The sequence below is a fragment of the Tyto alba genome, unplaced genomic scaffold (assembly GCF_018691265.1).
Source record: "Tyto alba isolate M040663 unplaced genomic scaffold, T.alba_DEE_v4.0 Super-Scaffold_23, whole genome shotgun sequence".
NCBI lineage: Eukaryota > Metazoa > Chordata > Aves > Strigiformes > Tytonidae > Tyto > Tyto alba.
In genome coordinates, this window is record NW_024881297.1 from 27,782,621 (window position 1) to 27,796,733 (window position 14,113).

General features: G+C 57.4%; 2 protein-coding genes and 2 non-coding genes across 6 annotated transcripts; all 4 read left to right on the forward strand.

Moving 5' to 3' along the window:
• Window positions 1–998: 998 nt before the first annotated feature.
• On the forward strand, window positions 999–9,629 carry PTGES3 (prostaglandin E synthase 3). Of its 3 annotated transcripts, none has more exons than XM_042796578.1 (8): window positions 999–1,251; window positions 6,352–6,465; window positions 6,636–6,705; window positions 6,966–7,064; window positions 7,278–7,367; window positions 7,818–7,880; window positions 8,265–8,289; window positions 8,776–9,629. In XM_042796578.1, the coding sequence occupies exons 1-8, from the start codon at window positions 1,025–1,027 to the stop codon at window positions 8,793–8,795; spliced, it is 708 nt and encodes a 235-aa protein (XP_042652512.1). In that variant the 5' UTR covers window positions 999–1,024; the 3' UTR covers window positions 8,796–9,629. The 3 variants fall into 3 exon arrangements, with proteins under 3 accessions (XP_042652512.1, XP_042652513.1, XP_042652514.1); XM_042796579.1 differs by lacking the exon at window positions 999–1,251 and adding an exon at window positions 1,499–1,685; XM_042796580.1 differs by lacking the exon at window positions 999–1,251 and adding an exon at window positions 1,760–5,549.
• A 350-nt stretch (window positions 9,630–9,979) lies between these two features.
• ATP5F1B (ATP synthase F1 subunit beta) lies at window positions 9,980–13,516 on the forward strand. The gene is made up of 10 exons (XM_042796564.1): window positions 9,980–10,157; window positions 10,746–10,928; window positions 11,227–11,401; window positions 11,629–11,750; window positions 11,977–12,161; window positions 12,245–12,403; window positions 12,523–12,645; window positions 12,729–12,941; window positions 13,029–13,230; window positions 13,329–13,516. The coding sequence occupies exons 1-10, from the start codon at window positions 10,013–10,015 to the stop codon at window positions 13,424–13,426; spliced, it is 1,605 nt and encodes a 534-aa protein (XP_042652498.1). The 5' UTR covers window positions 9,980–10,012; the 3' UTR covers window positions 13,427–13,516.
• LOC116965133 lies at window positions 10,971–11,043 on the forward strand. Its single transcript, XR_004409173.1, has one exon. It is a non-coding gene; the product is annotated as a small nucleolar RNA SNORD59 (small nucleolar RNA).
• LOC116965132 lies at window positions 11,835–11,908 on the forward strand. Its single transcript, XR_004409172.1, has one exon. It is a non-coding gene; the product is annotated as a small nucleolar RNA SNORD59 (small nucleolar RNA).
• Window positions 13,517–14,113: the final 597 nt, after the last annotated feature.

Here is a 14,113-nt window from a genome sequence, read left to right on the forward strand (position 1 = left end):
CTGTGGGAAGCCTGTGTCACCCAGAAAGCTGCTGCTTGCAGGCGGCGGGAGCCTTCCCCCCACCTCGCAGGGGAGTGAGCTGACATCTGCCCACCCACGGCCCTGAGTCCCACAGAATGCAGAGGCTGGAGCTGTGGAAAAGGGCACCTTGCTGCTGTCCAGTGGCATTTTTTCTCCCTTGCGCCATAAAAGCCAGGTTTTGGAACAGCTCGTTAAAGCTGTTGAGCGACACGGCCACGCAGGCCACTGGCGAGAAGCCTGAGAGGAAATAACGGGCGATGTCGACCGGGAGCCCTTTGTCACCCCAGCGCGAGGGGCTGCGAGGGCAGGCGGCCACGGCCCAGCCCGTGGCGGGGGGATCGAGCGGTGGCCTGGCACAGCGGCGCTTGGCAGTTTTAATTAACAAACCGGAGCGCTGCTGGCGCGGGGGTCAGCAATGGGGTTTCAGAGCAGCTCCCGGCTCCACAGGGTCAGAGCTGGAGCCCCGGCGAGGCCCCGTCTGCTCGGTGCAGCTTGTTTTCAGCTCGGTTCCCCCCCCCCCCACCATGTTCCTCCCCGCTGGCCGCGAGCAGCGCTTTGTGTCTGATGTGGCGCAGGGTTTTGTGATCTGGTTGCTCGGTGGGCAGGCGCTCCGCGGCACCGGGAGCTCCGGACTGGTACGGCGGCACAGCGCGGGCTCTGCTGGGTGAAGGGCGGCCCTGGCCCGGCCCCGGGTCCGGCCCTGGTAGGCAGCGTGCGCTCCGGCACGCCGGTGCGGGCAGCCCTGGGCCGGCCCGGGAGGGTTAACGCGGCCCCGGGGCCGATTGGAGCCGGGCTCCGCCGGGTGCGAGAACGGGGCCCCAGGACGGGTCCGTGCCCCGGTGCTGCGGCCGCCGGTCCCGGGAGCGGAGGGCGGGGCGCTGAGCCGTCGCCACGGCAACCTCCGGCCCCGCCCAGGGGCGGTCCCGGTCCCCAACGCGCCTGCGCGGCGAGAAGCTGCTAGAAGGGAGGAGGGAGCGGGGGGCGCGCGCGGCGGGCGGCGCGCATGCGCGGCGGGCGGCGGCGCGGCGGGGATTTTGCTGCGTCACCAGCGCCTGGGCGCCGCCGCTGCCCGAGCGCGCGGGGCATTGTGGGAGCGAGGCCGCGCCGAGCCCCGGAGCCCGCCGCCGCACGGCCCTGCCCTGCCCGCTCCCCACCCCGCCGCACCGAGCTGCACCCGCCGCCGGGACCCGCCTCCTTGCAGCGCCAGCCGGAGCCGCCGCCGTTCGCCATGTGAGGCCCGGGGGGGTGGGGAGCGGCGGGGGCGCGCGGCGCGGCCTAGCCCCACCGGAGGCCGCGGCCTCGCCGGGACCCCGCGCCCGGCGGTGGGGGGAAGGAGGGAGGAGGGTAACGGGGCGCGGACTCCCGCGTGGTGACCTTGGCCGGCCCCGCCGCCGCGGCCCGGGGTGACTACGGGCGCTCTCCCCGGTGGTGACGGGGGGGGGGGGGGGGGAGGGAGGGGGGCGGCTCCGGTCGGGCCGGTTCGCCCGTTTTTACCCCGGCGTGAAGCGAACGGGACGTGGATGTCCCGGCCCCGCCGCGGGTCCCGCGTGTGCCGAATGAATGGGGCTGAGGCGGGGCGGGAAGGGGCCGCCCGCCGCGGGGTGTGGAGCCTGCCCGGCGCTGGCGCCCGCCGAACGGCGGCGGGAAAGTGCGAAACGTTCCCGGTAAGTAAATGCGTCTGGCCGGCCGTAACGCGCAGGCACGCAAGTGGTTTGTTGATCTGTGTAGAAGCTTTCACCTTTCTACATTTAAAAAAAAAAAAAAAAAAAAAAAATGTGAGAAGGCGCTTCTCCGGAGCATTTGTGAGAGCGGGAAGCCCCTTCGCAAAACGCCCTGGGGGGAGCGGGCGGCCCCAGGCGCTGCTGCTGCCCCCCCCGCGGTGAGCTGCTGCCCGGGGGGAGAGGAGCCGACGCCGGGATTTCATCCCCGAGCACTGCCTCCCGTCTGTCCCGAGCGGAAACCTGCGCTCCGGAGAGCCCTGACACCGCAGGCGTGCTCCTGCTGCGCTGGGGAGCCCTAATTAGCTCACTTTATTGTGATTCTATTGAGGCTGCTTCAGTGACCCAAAACTGGTGGATGCTGCTCATAACAGAGCTCCAGGTGATGAGCGTTCGCTCGCTGTGCAAATGAAAGAGGAGCCGAACTTTGCGGCGTGATGCTTTGAAGAGCAGAATCTGACTGCTAAGGAAGAGGCGCGCTGCCATCGGGCAGTGTTACCCACTGACAGTCTGGATTTCCATGTGTTTGGCTTAAATGACTGAAGGTGGTAGCACTTTCCTGAGGTTTTTGTTCGTCAGAAAGGTTGGTCTGCTGCAGGTACTGAGGAGAGCATTGCCACTCGGTGAAACAACCGGTGTGACCGGTTGCTTTTTGCCCCCTTGTCCCAGTGAGGCATTTACTTCAGCCCAGCTGTTCTGAAACTGAATTGTGCGGCTGCTTCATCTTAACATGACTGAAAGTGAGAAGGATGTAATAAAGTTGGGAGTTTTTCATTTAATGTCTATAGAATACCTCATCTTGAAACTACAGTGCTACTACATCCCACTTAAAATTGTCTGTAGTCTGAAACTAGTTTTTTTTTTTTTTTAATTAAAAAAGCATTTCCAGAATGTGTAAATGAAAGCAAGGCTAATTATGTAAAACAGATTTCTTACTGTTGTGAGGGTGTAAAAAATCCTGTTCAGCAGACAACTTTTGTAGCAGCCTCGAACTGTAGGAATTGTCAGGATACTTTCCAGGAGACAAAGATGGGCTTCTGAAAGGCGCAGTCTGTGGAGCGGACAAGGACGGGTTTGGAAACTTCTTGAATCGCACCGAGCCGCAAACAGTAAGGCTGGAGATTCAGCTCATGAGTACTGCATGTAAGAAGCTGCTTCTGTGACTGTGGTTAAGCTGGAGACGGTGGCATCTGCAACAGAACTGCAGCTCCTGGTGGTGTGGGCAGCCCCAGGGCCGGAGGGAGCTGCAGGGTCTCTTGGGTGAAGCTGAGCCTGCACGTCGCCCATCAGTGGGAAAGCGCTGCTGTGAAGCTTCTAGAACCTGATCTACAATACTGTTGTCGTGATTGCCTTCTGAATGTGGTGACTGGAAGAGACTGTCAGATGCAGATGCGTGGTGGCCGTATCTGTTTAGGAAGTCACCAAAATGTGCGGGTGACAGCAAGTGTAGATTTGACAGAAGAAATCCTCACTGAGTGTGTAACATAGGCAACTTGTCCCCTGGGCTGTAAGCTACTCTCAGTCTGCTACAGTTTATTGCTGCACGGGATATAGCACATTTAAATCTCCATTTCAAAGAAATCTAAATGCTGTTAGGATGTGGGGACGATACCTAACCAAAGCACATACTCAGGTTGATGCTGTTGGCATAAGGCTGAAGTCCCTTGGGATTAGTTTGGTTGAGCAAGGAGGAGGAAACGTGTAACGAGTGACCGTGCTTAAAAGTCCTGGCAGTGTTTCTCTGTAAAGAGAGAAATTTTCTGTGGGTGTAGGGGAACCATCTCTGAAATGCTGGGAGCATGTGCATGCTTTACGATTGGCTTCCGCGTGTGCAGTTGTCTCCTAGGAATCTCCGTGTAGGCAGGCAACGCAAATTAGCTGCAACTTCCGTCTCATTCCTAACCTTGGTTAGCAGTTCCAACGTATCCTGCATTACTGGTTTGAATGGTAAGTCCTGACTAAAGCACTTCACAGACAGCCAACAGCCAACGGAAGGTTTCCATTCTCCCTTTGGGAGGATGAGAGATTTGAAAAACAGATAAAAAGAATGAGAGGCAACTGCAGCATAGCTTTCATTACGGTAGGCACGTTCAGGGTGGTAAGTGCTAAGTATCTGGGGAGGCAGCATGCCTTTAGTGTTAGAAACATGAATTATGTTCTAGTAAATTTTCTTTGGTCATTTAATTCCACTCTGTAGCTCAGATGCATGCGAGTTTCCTTCAGCTCTAGGACAGTTCAGAGTTCAGTGAGATTTTTGGAAGTTCTGTGAACAGACTGTTGGTGCCTGAAAACCCCTAATCTTGGCAGAGATACTGAGGTCATGTCCAAACCAAAGCTACAAGGCTGAGGAATGCATGCAGCTCCCTGGGAAGGCTGGAGATATCTCCATTGACATTGAAAACATTTGTGAAGTGTTCATGCTATTCAGCAGGAGCCCCTGAATCATCGTGGGCAGGGACACTGAGATTTCTGTTCTGATAACAGTGTGTTTGAGTGATGTACCAAGTTCTACGCAGTGGGATTTTTATCTTCCAGCGGCGTGAGAAATGGCTGCTGCACAGTTCCCAAATGCAGAGGCGCACACAGAGGGAACAGAGCAGGTCATTTCTCATCTTCTTTTTTTCCCCTCTGAGAGTCTTTCTTTCCTTATTAGAAGAGGAGACTTGTGTCCAATAAAGAACTAAAAATACCATAATAAGAAAATTGCTACTCTGCTCTTCTTAACCTGAATAAGTAGATGCTGTAGCATTTCCTAAAATGCTGCTAAAAGGGAAAGTGTTAGGTGTTCACCCAGTGGGACAGTATCTTACTTGAAACTACAAGTTGCATTCAGAAACCACTTGGGTTTTATGCTCTCAGAAGTTAAAATGCTCTGTTACTGGCCTCTGATCAGGTGTTTTCTGCACTTAAAATGGGTGCTAATGCTGGAACAGGCAGTCACGGCCACTTCTGCTGCTGTACTGGCCTTTGAGCTGTCACCAGTGCTTGTACAGCTGAATTGCAAAGTCTTGCAGTGCTGATGGAGCTCAAAGCTGGCTACTCTGGGGTTCACCCAGGTCTGGGTTGGGTCATGCTTCAGCTTATCCTGCAGATCCGTGGGTGGGGAGCAGGGCAGCAGCGGGCTGTGGGGCGAGAGACCAGGGCCGCTCTGGGCAGCGGTGCAGCACTCGGTAAGTGACTCTACTAAACGTGTCACAGTTGGATACCAGGGATTGAACTGGTTGATCAGGTGAGTCAAAATCTGTTGTGAAAGTTTAGCAACGGTCACCTTCATAAATGTTCTGAAAAGTTAATTACTCTTCTGTCAGGTTATTGTGCTGTAATGCTTAGAGTGCGATACTGGGACCAAACATCCACTCCTTAGTGTGTGAAGTGGAAGCCACTCTGTCACGTAGAATTAGGAATGTTGGCTTTCTTTGTGTCCTCGTCTGCTTTAGCTTCCTGTAGTCACTGTAGTCGCGATAAATATCGCGGTAAGTGACCATTCAGCTCAGAACATTTAACTTCAGTCCCACTTGCGGTTAGGTCTTTGAGGTCTCCTCTGCAGGGGCATTAGCTATGAAACCCCAGCTTTGATCTTGCACCTCTGGAAGATAGCCGAAGTGGGAGAAGCACCCGTGGTGTTCTGTGCCTTAGCAACGGCAGCTCGCTCGCGCTGGGTGGCTGTTTGCTTTCTCCTGGAATGCAGGCATGCAGTTGTGGGCTTGGCCTGAGTTGCCAGGAGAATAACTGAAAGCGGTGGGGAGTCGGTGACCGAGCCAGGGCCGCGTTTGCCGGCCCATCGACTATGGACGCACTTGCATGTTGCAGGTGAGTTCTTGCTGTAGAACTGCTAACGTGCAAGAGTTGGTCAAGAGCCCTGCAGCATTTTCTGATGCCCTGGACAGGCTGTTGCTTGTTGTGGTGTTTGTGGAGAGCCAGGAGGATACCAAGGGGCATGAGAGTTAGTCTGTGTACCTAGAAGGTTGTAGCAAGATGTGAGAACGGTGATTCTCCAGCCCTTGCGCCTGTACGGACTTCACCTGGGTCTTGCTCATAGCACATTTGTTGAACGGTCCATTTTTTAATAGTGTCAATGTCCAGAAAAGTGAGATTTCTGGTGGTTGTGCTTTCCTGTTTTAACTCCTTGGGTGATAAAATGCATAATGAAGTCTGCCTATGTAGCTGTTGGAGGTAACTGGAATTTTGTCATCATCTGTAGTAGCTTGTCTGGAAAAGTTTGTCATTATTTTGATTTGCTGTAATATTTATTTTAGTCTCATAGGCTTTGATAGCTTCTTCAGGGAACATCAGCATGAGCTTTTGGGGGGCATTATGCAGTGAATGCCGTGTATCTCTTTATTCTTCACATCCTTTTTCATCCTTAAGCAGCTTTTAAAGATTATTAAGAAGCAGCTAGTAATGCAGCTTTTAAGAACAGGAAGAAGTCTTTTAGTTGAACTTCTCTAAATGCAATAAAAAAAATTAAACTGCTCAAGTTGTGTATCAGGAGAAATGTAAGGAAAGCCAATGTTAAGTTTACTGGCAGCATGGAAGGGTGAGTTTTAAAATTTTTTCAATATTGAAAGATAGGAAGCTTGATTTGAACTTCTCTTAAATGGTCTGTTTACAGGCAGCCTGCTTCTGCAAAGTGGTACGACCGAAGGGACTATGTCTTTATTGAATTTTGCGTTGAAGACAGTAAAGATGTTAATGTAAATTTTGAAAAATCCAAACTTACGTTCAGGTAAGTACCTTGGGCCTTGACAAAACTGAAAGGCACAGGGGGATACCTAAAGGCTCTGCTGGTACTGATTAGATGACTTTTTTTCTTAAAAGTAACAAGTTCTGTTAAGCATGTTTGTTCTATAAAATGTTTCATGCTAAACACAAACTTTTTTTTGTTTCTCTTAACAGTTGTCTTGGAGGAAGTGATAACTTTAAACATTTAAACGAAATTGACCTTTTTAATAATATTGATCCAAATGTAAGTACCCTCTTGGCTCTCCTCTTACAGTGTTTTTAGTGCTGTATCCTGAAAAATACTGTCTGCTCTTCAGGTTGCTTCCACTATTGTGGGCAAATTGTTCCTTAGTCTGTAAGAGCCTGCTTAACGCTCAGATCCATGGAAGCATCTCTGGACATTATTTTTTCAGGACAGAATAAGTTGATAGCTTAAGACAAATGAGTTTAATATAAACGGTTTGTGATGATTGTATAACAGATATTTGCTCTTTTCTTTTTCAGGAATCAAAGCATAAAAGAACAGACAGATCTATCTTGTGTTGTTTACGAAAAGGAGAATCTGGTCAGGCATGGCCAAGGTTAACAAAAGAGAGGGCAAAGGTGGGTCTGGGCTCCGTGATGGCCAGGGTGGGGAGTGCCTGTTGCCTCTGCTGGTTTTTAATTTTGTTTAAGATTTGGGTCGTGTTTAAATTACATAGCAGTTAATGGGTCACTTCTGATCAGAGCGGCAGTTCTTATTAACCTTCCTTTTCTAACAGTAACAGCTTGGTACTACTTGCTTGTCCTTAAATAACTTCTTGTGTTGATGTGCAGCTCAACTGGCTCAGTGTGGACTTCAACAACTGGAAAGACTGGGAAGATGATTCAGATGAAGACATGTCCAATTTTGATCGCTTTTCTGAGGTACGGGAGGACGAGTGCCTGGAGGTTTGGGTTTCCTTCTGGGCTGCGTGTAGGCAAGCAGGGATTGACAGCCGTGGGCAGAGTCGTCTCCCTCAGCGTTCCTGGTGCTCTCCAGGCCGCTGCTCTCGGCGCAGCCGCTGCCAGCTCCAGCGCGGAGATGGACGGTTTATGTTTGTTACCAGCTGCAAAACGGATGTTGTGTCCCATCATAGGTGCCGGTGCTAACTCTGTGCACTGGTTGGCTTGGCAAGGCAATTAATTTGAATATTTTTTTGCATGCTCACCTTGTAATTTTTGCATGGGGGCAGCTGATTTGTCAAAACAACCGGTGGCTGTTGGTTATAACAATTTTAAGCTATTTTTAGATTTTTTACAGTGCTCCCCTAGTTCACGTAGAGAGTGCGGTTGGCTTCACCCTGTTAACTTGGCTATTGTCTCTCTCTGGAACAGATGATGAACAACATGGGCGGAGATGACGACGTAGACTTGCCAGAAGTAGATGGGGCAGATGATGTAAGTACTTTACGGTACATAGGTGCAGCTCAGCTCCCTGCACATTCATTGCTGCTTGCTGAAGTCAAACTTGCACTCCTGCTTCAGCACTGTTAAAAGCTCAAATGGCACCAGACCTTGTCTGGACAAATGATGTCACCTGGCAGAGTCATCCTCCTGCCCTCCGTCAGTGGTGCCGAGGGCCGCTGGTGTGTCATGGCTTGTGGTGTCACCTGCCTCCGCGGGGACCACCGGCTGTTGCAGGTCTGCAGGCTCTGTCCTGTGGAACCTGGAGTTCCCCAAAATGCTTTGGGAACAGCAGCTCGCCCGTGGGGTTAGTGGTGGCAGAGGGAAGAGTGCCTTCCAACGCAGTTGGCTCCAGTTCATGTTTCTTCTTCTTTCCAGGACTCACCAGACAGTGATGACGAAAGTAAGTCTGCGCTCTCGTTGGTTTCTGTGCGCTGTGCAGCAGTGCGAGTGCTTGCTGCGGGGGCCTTGGGCAGAGCCGGCAGCTGCTCGCCCTGTCAGCTGCCAGCTAAGGCCAGTGCCTTGCCTGAGCGCTGCGAGACAGTACAATCTAGTGAAACCCTTTCCACACAAGTGTGAAATACAAGCTTGACCTTCCCAGCCAGCTGTGGTTCTGGGGAGGCTTTGGCTTTAGGAGCAGCGGGGGCGTGCACGGGGCTGTCGGTGTGTGATGGCTCGGGGAACCCGGGCGCTCGCGGCCGTGGCTGAGCCCAGATCTCCCTCATGAGGAAGCGGGGGCCTTAAGCCCCCCGTGCCCTTGGCTGAGGGCTGGATCCTCCTGCTCGTGGCCCGTGTGATAGAACGGGGCTGCTGGCAGCGCTTAAAAAACAAAACCAAACAAAACAACCCCCAACCACCATTCCATTAACGCTCTTCTCTTTCTCTCTAGAAATGCCAGATCTGGAGTAAGGAAAACTGTCGTCTTCAGGGTTTGGGGGAAAGAACTTCATCACAACATTTCATAATTGAGATAAGAATTCCTGAGTTGATAGCCCTAAAGGGAGATCCTGCATCCTTTAACCCATTTTCAGTCCATTTTAAATGGCTTCACTGATGGTAGGTGTGTACCATTGCACGGGGCGGTCTTAAGCCACGAGAGGCAATAACGTTATGCATGAACCGTTTTCCAGACTTCCAAAAAAACCCAATTGAGGTGTAGGCAATCGATACAGAACAGTTGCAATAAAGTTTACAGAGCCTCCTTGCCTCGTAGCAGATGTAATTACAATGGGAGAATCCTGAATTTACACCAAGTGGTAAATGAGCATAATTTTTTTTTTTTTTCCCCTCTGCGGCCTGAAATTGGACGCTTGTACCGGGAACAAAAATAGCTGAAACAAGGCTGTTGTGATTGGCTCACAAAATTCGGCAGGTGATGCGCAGTACCTCTGTGGTGTTTTCAGGTCTGTTCCACTAAAGTTTGTATTGGAAAAAAACCCTAAAATTCTCCTCATTTGGTGTTTAATCTGAGTCACAGGTGGCTGGAGCCTGTCCCCTGGTACCGTTTGACCCCAAAGCTTTCCATCTCCCCATCCGGGGTGTGAGTGGCTGTACGTCTTGCTTGTCCATCTGTACGTTTAGACCAAATCGTATTTGCACTGTGGGTGTGGAAGCGAGTGACAGACCGTTGGGCGTACACGCGCGGGCGGCTTCTAACCGGGCTGAAAAAACCTCAATTTATGTTCAGAGCAGCGGGGAATTTTTTTAATGTCTACATTCTTTCTAATAAACTGTTGAAGACTCCCTGGCTCTCCTCCTGCCTGGGCTCAGACGGATCGGGGCCGGGGAGGCGCGGGGGGTGGGGGGTGGGCAGCGGGGCCCGATCCTGGGCCCGCTCCCGGTCACGGTGCCCGCCCCAAGGACAAGCGCGGGACACGTGCGCTGCTGCTTCCGGCGCGGCCCGCCCCTTCCCGCCAGTCCCGTCCTATCGCGTCACGGCGTTCCCTGACGGATACAGCCGCCGCCCAATAGCGAGCAGGCGCAAAGCGAGCGACTCGGCGAGCCCGGCCAATGGGAGAACGAGTGCGGGCGGCGCGGCGCCCAATGGGCCGGCGAGGAGCGCCGCGGGCCCGCCCCGCGGGGGCCGTGTGGGGCGGGCGGGCCGCGGGGGCTCAGTCGGCGCCGCCATGTTGGGGTTGGCGGGTCGGTGCTCGGCGATCGCCGCCGCCGCCGCCCGGCCGCTGCTGCGCCGTGGGGCCGGGCCGCGGCGCGACCTCCTGCCGCTGTTCCTCAGCCGCGGGGCCGGCCCGGCCGCCGCCGCCGCCGGGGCGCGTGAGTGCGGGGCGTCATCGGGGGGGGTCACCTTGGGGCCTGGGGGGTGGGGGGGCACCGCTACCGGCGGCCCGTTATCGGGGCGGGACGCGCCGGTCTGGGCCGTGTGATCAGGGTGAGGGGATGGACCGCGCCAGCGGGGCGGGGGGGGGGGAACAGCGGCCCTTGGGCGCGGCGGGGGCGGGGGGAGCCTCGTGGGGCCTGGGTGCACCGAGGCGGGGGGTACGGGGGTCCTGGGTGCACCCGAGGTGTTCTTGAGTGTTGCTGGGAAGCTCGAGGGGTGTGTAGGGGTCCTGGGTGCACTGAGGGGTGTTTGGGGGGTCTTGGGTAGATCGAAGGCTGCAGGGGGTCCTGGGTGCACCGAAGGGTTCTTGGGGGGGTCCTGGGCAGATCGAGGGGTGTGCAGGGGTCCTGGGTACACCCGAGGGGTGTTTTGGGGGTGGTCCTGGGTGCACCGAGGGTTGCTCGGGGGGTCGGGCACATCCAGGGTGTGCAGGAGAGCCCTAGCCCCACACCGCCAAAGCGTGCAGGACCCCCGCGCTGCCCTTTCCCCGGCCGACCTTGACTCGTCCCCCTCCTCCCCCCCAGGACGGGACTATGCAGCCCAGCCAGCCCCGGCCGCCAAGGCCGGCTCGACCACCGGCCGCATCGTGGCCGTCATCGGTGCGGTGGTGGATGTGCAGTTCGACGAGGGGCTGCCCCCCATCCTCAACGCCCTTGAGGTGCAGGGCAGGGAGACCCGGCTGGTGCTGGAGGTGGCTCAGCACCTGGGTGAGCATCTGCCGCAGAAGGTCTGCAGAGGGTGGGAGGGGTCCTCCTGTGATGATGTCTTGATGACTTTCGTTCTCCTGAGCTTGCTGAAGCCACGGATTTCAATCTGAGGAGGAGGAAAATGGCTGCCAGAAGGCTCAGGCCTGCAGGGCTGCCGTTTGAGCGTGGCTTAGGCTCGGTTTTCCTCTGTGATATTTTGTTCCCGGGTCCCGCTGCTCCTCTTGGTCCTGCCACCAGCAGCTGTCCCCCAGAGTCAGCTCGAGGGCATTGCTGTGACACTGTCCTTGGGTTTTGGCAGGGGAGAACACCGTGCGCACAATCGCCATGGACGGGACAGAGGGTCTGGTGAGAGGACAGAAGGTGCTGGACTCCGGCGCGCCCATCCGCATCCCTGTCGGCCCCGAGACCCTGGGCAGGATCATGAACGTTATCGGGGAACCCATTGACGAGAGGGGCCCCATCACGACGAAACAGTGAGTGATGCCGCGGGCCCGGGGCCAGCATCGTGTGGGGTTTGGAGGTGGGGGCACAGGTTCTGGAGCGGGAGACGTGTGTGAGCAGGGATGTGGCACGTCCCTGCCACGCTCCTGCTCTCCTGGGTCACAAGGAGGGGCTGCGCTTGCGTGGTCTCTTGCCAGCACCCCGACCGAGGGTCTTGGTTCCGCTGCTCAGCTCCGTTTCTCTCTGCCTCCTGCTGCAGGTTTGCTGCTATCCACGCTGAAGCCCCCGAGTTTGTGGAGATGAGCGTGGAACAGGAGATCCTGGTGACAGGGATCAAGGTGGTGGACCTGCTGGCTCCCTATGCCAAGGGCGGCAAGATCGGTACGTTGTCCCCAGACAAAAGCGGGGTGCCTGAGGAGGGGGGCACCCTGCCAGCCCTGCCGAGGCTCAGGACCGCAGTAGTTTCCTTCGCTGATGAGTAACTATTTGACTTTCGTTCTTCTGAGTTTGCTGAAGCCACATTTATTGATCTGAGGAGGAAAGGGGTGAAGGGAGACACCAGGGGCAGCTGGCTCGGCGTGGGGCTGAGCAGGACTTTCTCCCCCAGGTTTGTTTGGAGGTGCTGGCGTCGGCAAGACGGTGCTGATCATGGAGCTGATCAACAACGTGGCGAAAGCCCACGGCGGTTACTCGGTGTTTGCTGGCGTGGGGGAGCGAACCCGCGAGGGCAACGACTTGTACCATGAGATGATCGAGTCTGGGGTCATCAACCTGAAAGACGCCACTTCCAAGGTGTGCTGGGTGTCCCGAGGGGGCCGGCCGGGGTCCCGGGGCAGCAGAGCAACACCGTGCCCACACCTGGCTCCTGCCCACAGGTCGCCCTGGTCTACGGGCAGATGAATGAGCCCCCGGGCGCCCGCGCCCGGGTGGCTCTGACAGGATTGACGGTGGCCGAATACTTCAGGGACCAGGAGGGTCAGGACGTGCTGCTCTTCATCGACAACATCTTCCGCTTCACCCAGGCCGGCTCAGAGGTCTGTGCTCGGCGCGGGGCCGCTGGTGTGCAGGCTCCCGGGGGGCCCAGTGTGGCAGGGGACACCCAGTCCCCTGCTTCGTGCAGCCTCTCACAGGCTCTGTCCTTGCCCCCCCACAGGTGTCGGCCCTGCTGGGGAGAATCCCCTCGGCCGTGGGCTACCAGCCCACTCTGGCCACCGACATGGGCACCATGCAGGAGCGGATCACCACCACGCGCAAGGGCTCCATCACGTCGGTGCAGGTGAGGGCAGGGCCGGCCCCGCCGTGCTGGGGAAGTCACAGCCCCCGCTTCGGGCCCACCGCCCCCTCCTCACCCCCCCCCAGGCCATCTACGTGCCGGCCGACGACTTGACCGACCCGGCCCCCGCCACCACCTTCGCCCACCTGGACGCCACCACTGTGCTGTCCCGTGCCATCGCCGAGCTGGGAATCTACCCAGCCGTGGACCCGCTGGACTCCACCTCCCGCATCATGGACCCCAACATCGTGGGCCCTGAGCACTACGACGTGGCCCGGGGAGTGCAGAAGATCCTGCAGGTGAGGGGGCTAGGGCAGCCCCAGCAGGGGGGCTGGGGGGGCAGAGAGCCCTGGCCGCTCACCCCCCGGCTCCCCCCTGCTCCCCAGGACTACAAGTCCCTGCAGGACATCATCGCCATCCTGGGCATGGACGAGCTCTCCGAGGAGGACAAGCTGACCGTGGCCCGCGCCCGCAAGATCCAGCGCTTCTTGTCGCAGCCCTTCCAGGTGGCCGAGGTCTTCACTGGCCACATGGGCAAGCTGGTGCCGCTGAAGGAGACCATCAAGGGCTTCAAGCAGATCCTGGCAGGTGAGGTGGCCCCCGGGGAGGGGGAGCTGGGGGGCTCGGGGGAACCCGGGCTGGGCTCAGCACCCTCCTCCCCGCACTGACACGGCCTCTCCCCCCAGGTGAATACGACCACCTCCCGGAGCAGGCCTTCTACATGGTGGGGCCCATCGAGGAGGCAGTGGCCAAGGCTGAGAAGCTGGCGGAAGAACACGCCTGAGCAGGGCCCCCCCCGCTGCCCCCCCCCGGCTCCGCCTGGGGCCGGACCCCCAGTATTTAACATTTCCAATAAAACATCAGTGAAAACTTCCCCCCCCGCCCCGTGCTTTGTGTGCTGCGTCTCCCGGTTCTGAGGGGTTGGGGGTCCCGTGAGCCCCCTGTCCGGGTCACTGTGCGGCTGGGCTGTTCCCCGGTGGGGGGGGGGTGTCCCCTCTGCTGGGGAGGGGCAGGGAGCAGCAGGATGGGCATAGTGAGGGGCTCAGCTGCCACCCGCAGCGTGGGGACCCTTGGCCTGGGGTGGGGGGAGACAGACCCCCCAGGAGTTGAGAGGGATCCCCCCTCGCATGGGGTGAGGCTGCTTGGGGAGGTGGGGGGCAGATGTCTGTCTGTCCGTGTGTCTGTCTGTCCCCATTTTCCCCCCCCCCCCCACCCCCTGTTCCGGCTCCACCATTTTGCAGCACAAAGAGCCGCCCCGGCCCCACCAGCTGCTGCTTTGTCCGCGGGGTCTCGGGGGGCTGCGCCGGCCCGGCCCGACCCCCACCCCCGGTACGGGGCGGGGGGGGCTGCAGCCCCGGCCGCGCCCCCAGGGACCCCCCCGAGCCCCCCGGGGGCTGGGCCGAGCCCCTTCACCTACGGAGCGGGGTCCGTGGGGGGGTCCCTGCAGCGGGGGATACGACGGGGGCACGGG

Excerpts from the sequence above, each read along its gene's own strand:
- PTGES3 (XM_042796578.1), top strand. The coding sequence starts at position 1,025 with ATGCGCGGCGGGCGGCGGCGCGGCGGGGATTTTGCTGCGTCACCAGCG. Across the intron at positions 6,706-6,965 it reads TTAATAATATTGATCCAAAT|GAATCAAAGCATAAAAGAAC; the intron begins GTAAGTACCCTC and ends TTTCTTTTTCAG. Across the intron at positions 7,881-8,264 it reads AAGTAGATGGGGCAGATGAT|GACTCACCAGACAGTGATGA; the intron begins GTAAGTACTTTA and ends TCTTCTTTCCAG.
- ATP5F1B (XM_042796564.1), top strand. The coding sequence starts at position 10,013 with ATGTTGGGGTTGGCGGGTCGGTGCTCGGCGATCGCCGCCGCCGCCGCC. Across the intron at positions 10,929-11,226 it reads GGAGGTGGCTCAGCACCTGG|GGGAGAACACCGTGCGCACA; the intron begins GTGAGCATCTGC and ends GGGTTTTGGCAG. Across the intron at positions 11,751-11,976 it reads TGCCAAGGGCGGCAAGATCG|GTTTGTTTGGAGGTGCTGGC; the intron begins GTACGTTGTCCC and ends TTTCTCCCCCAG.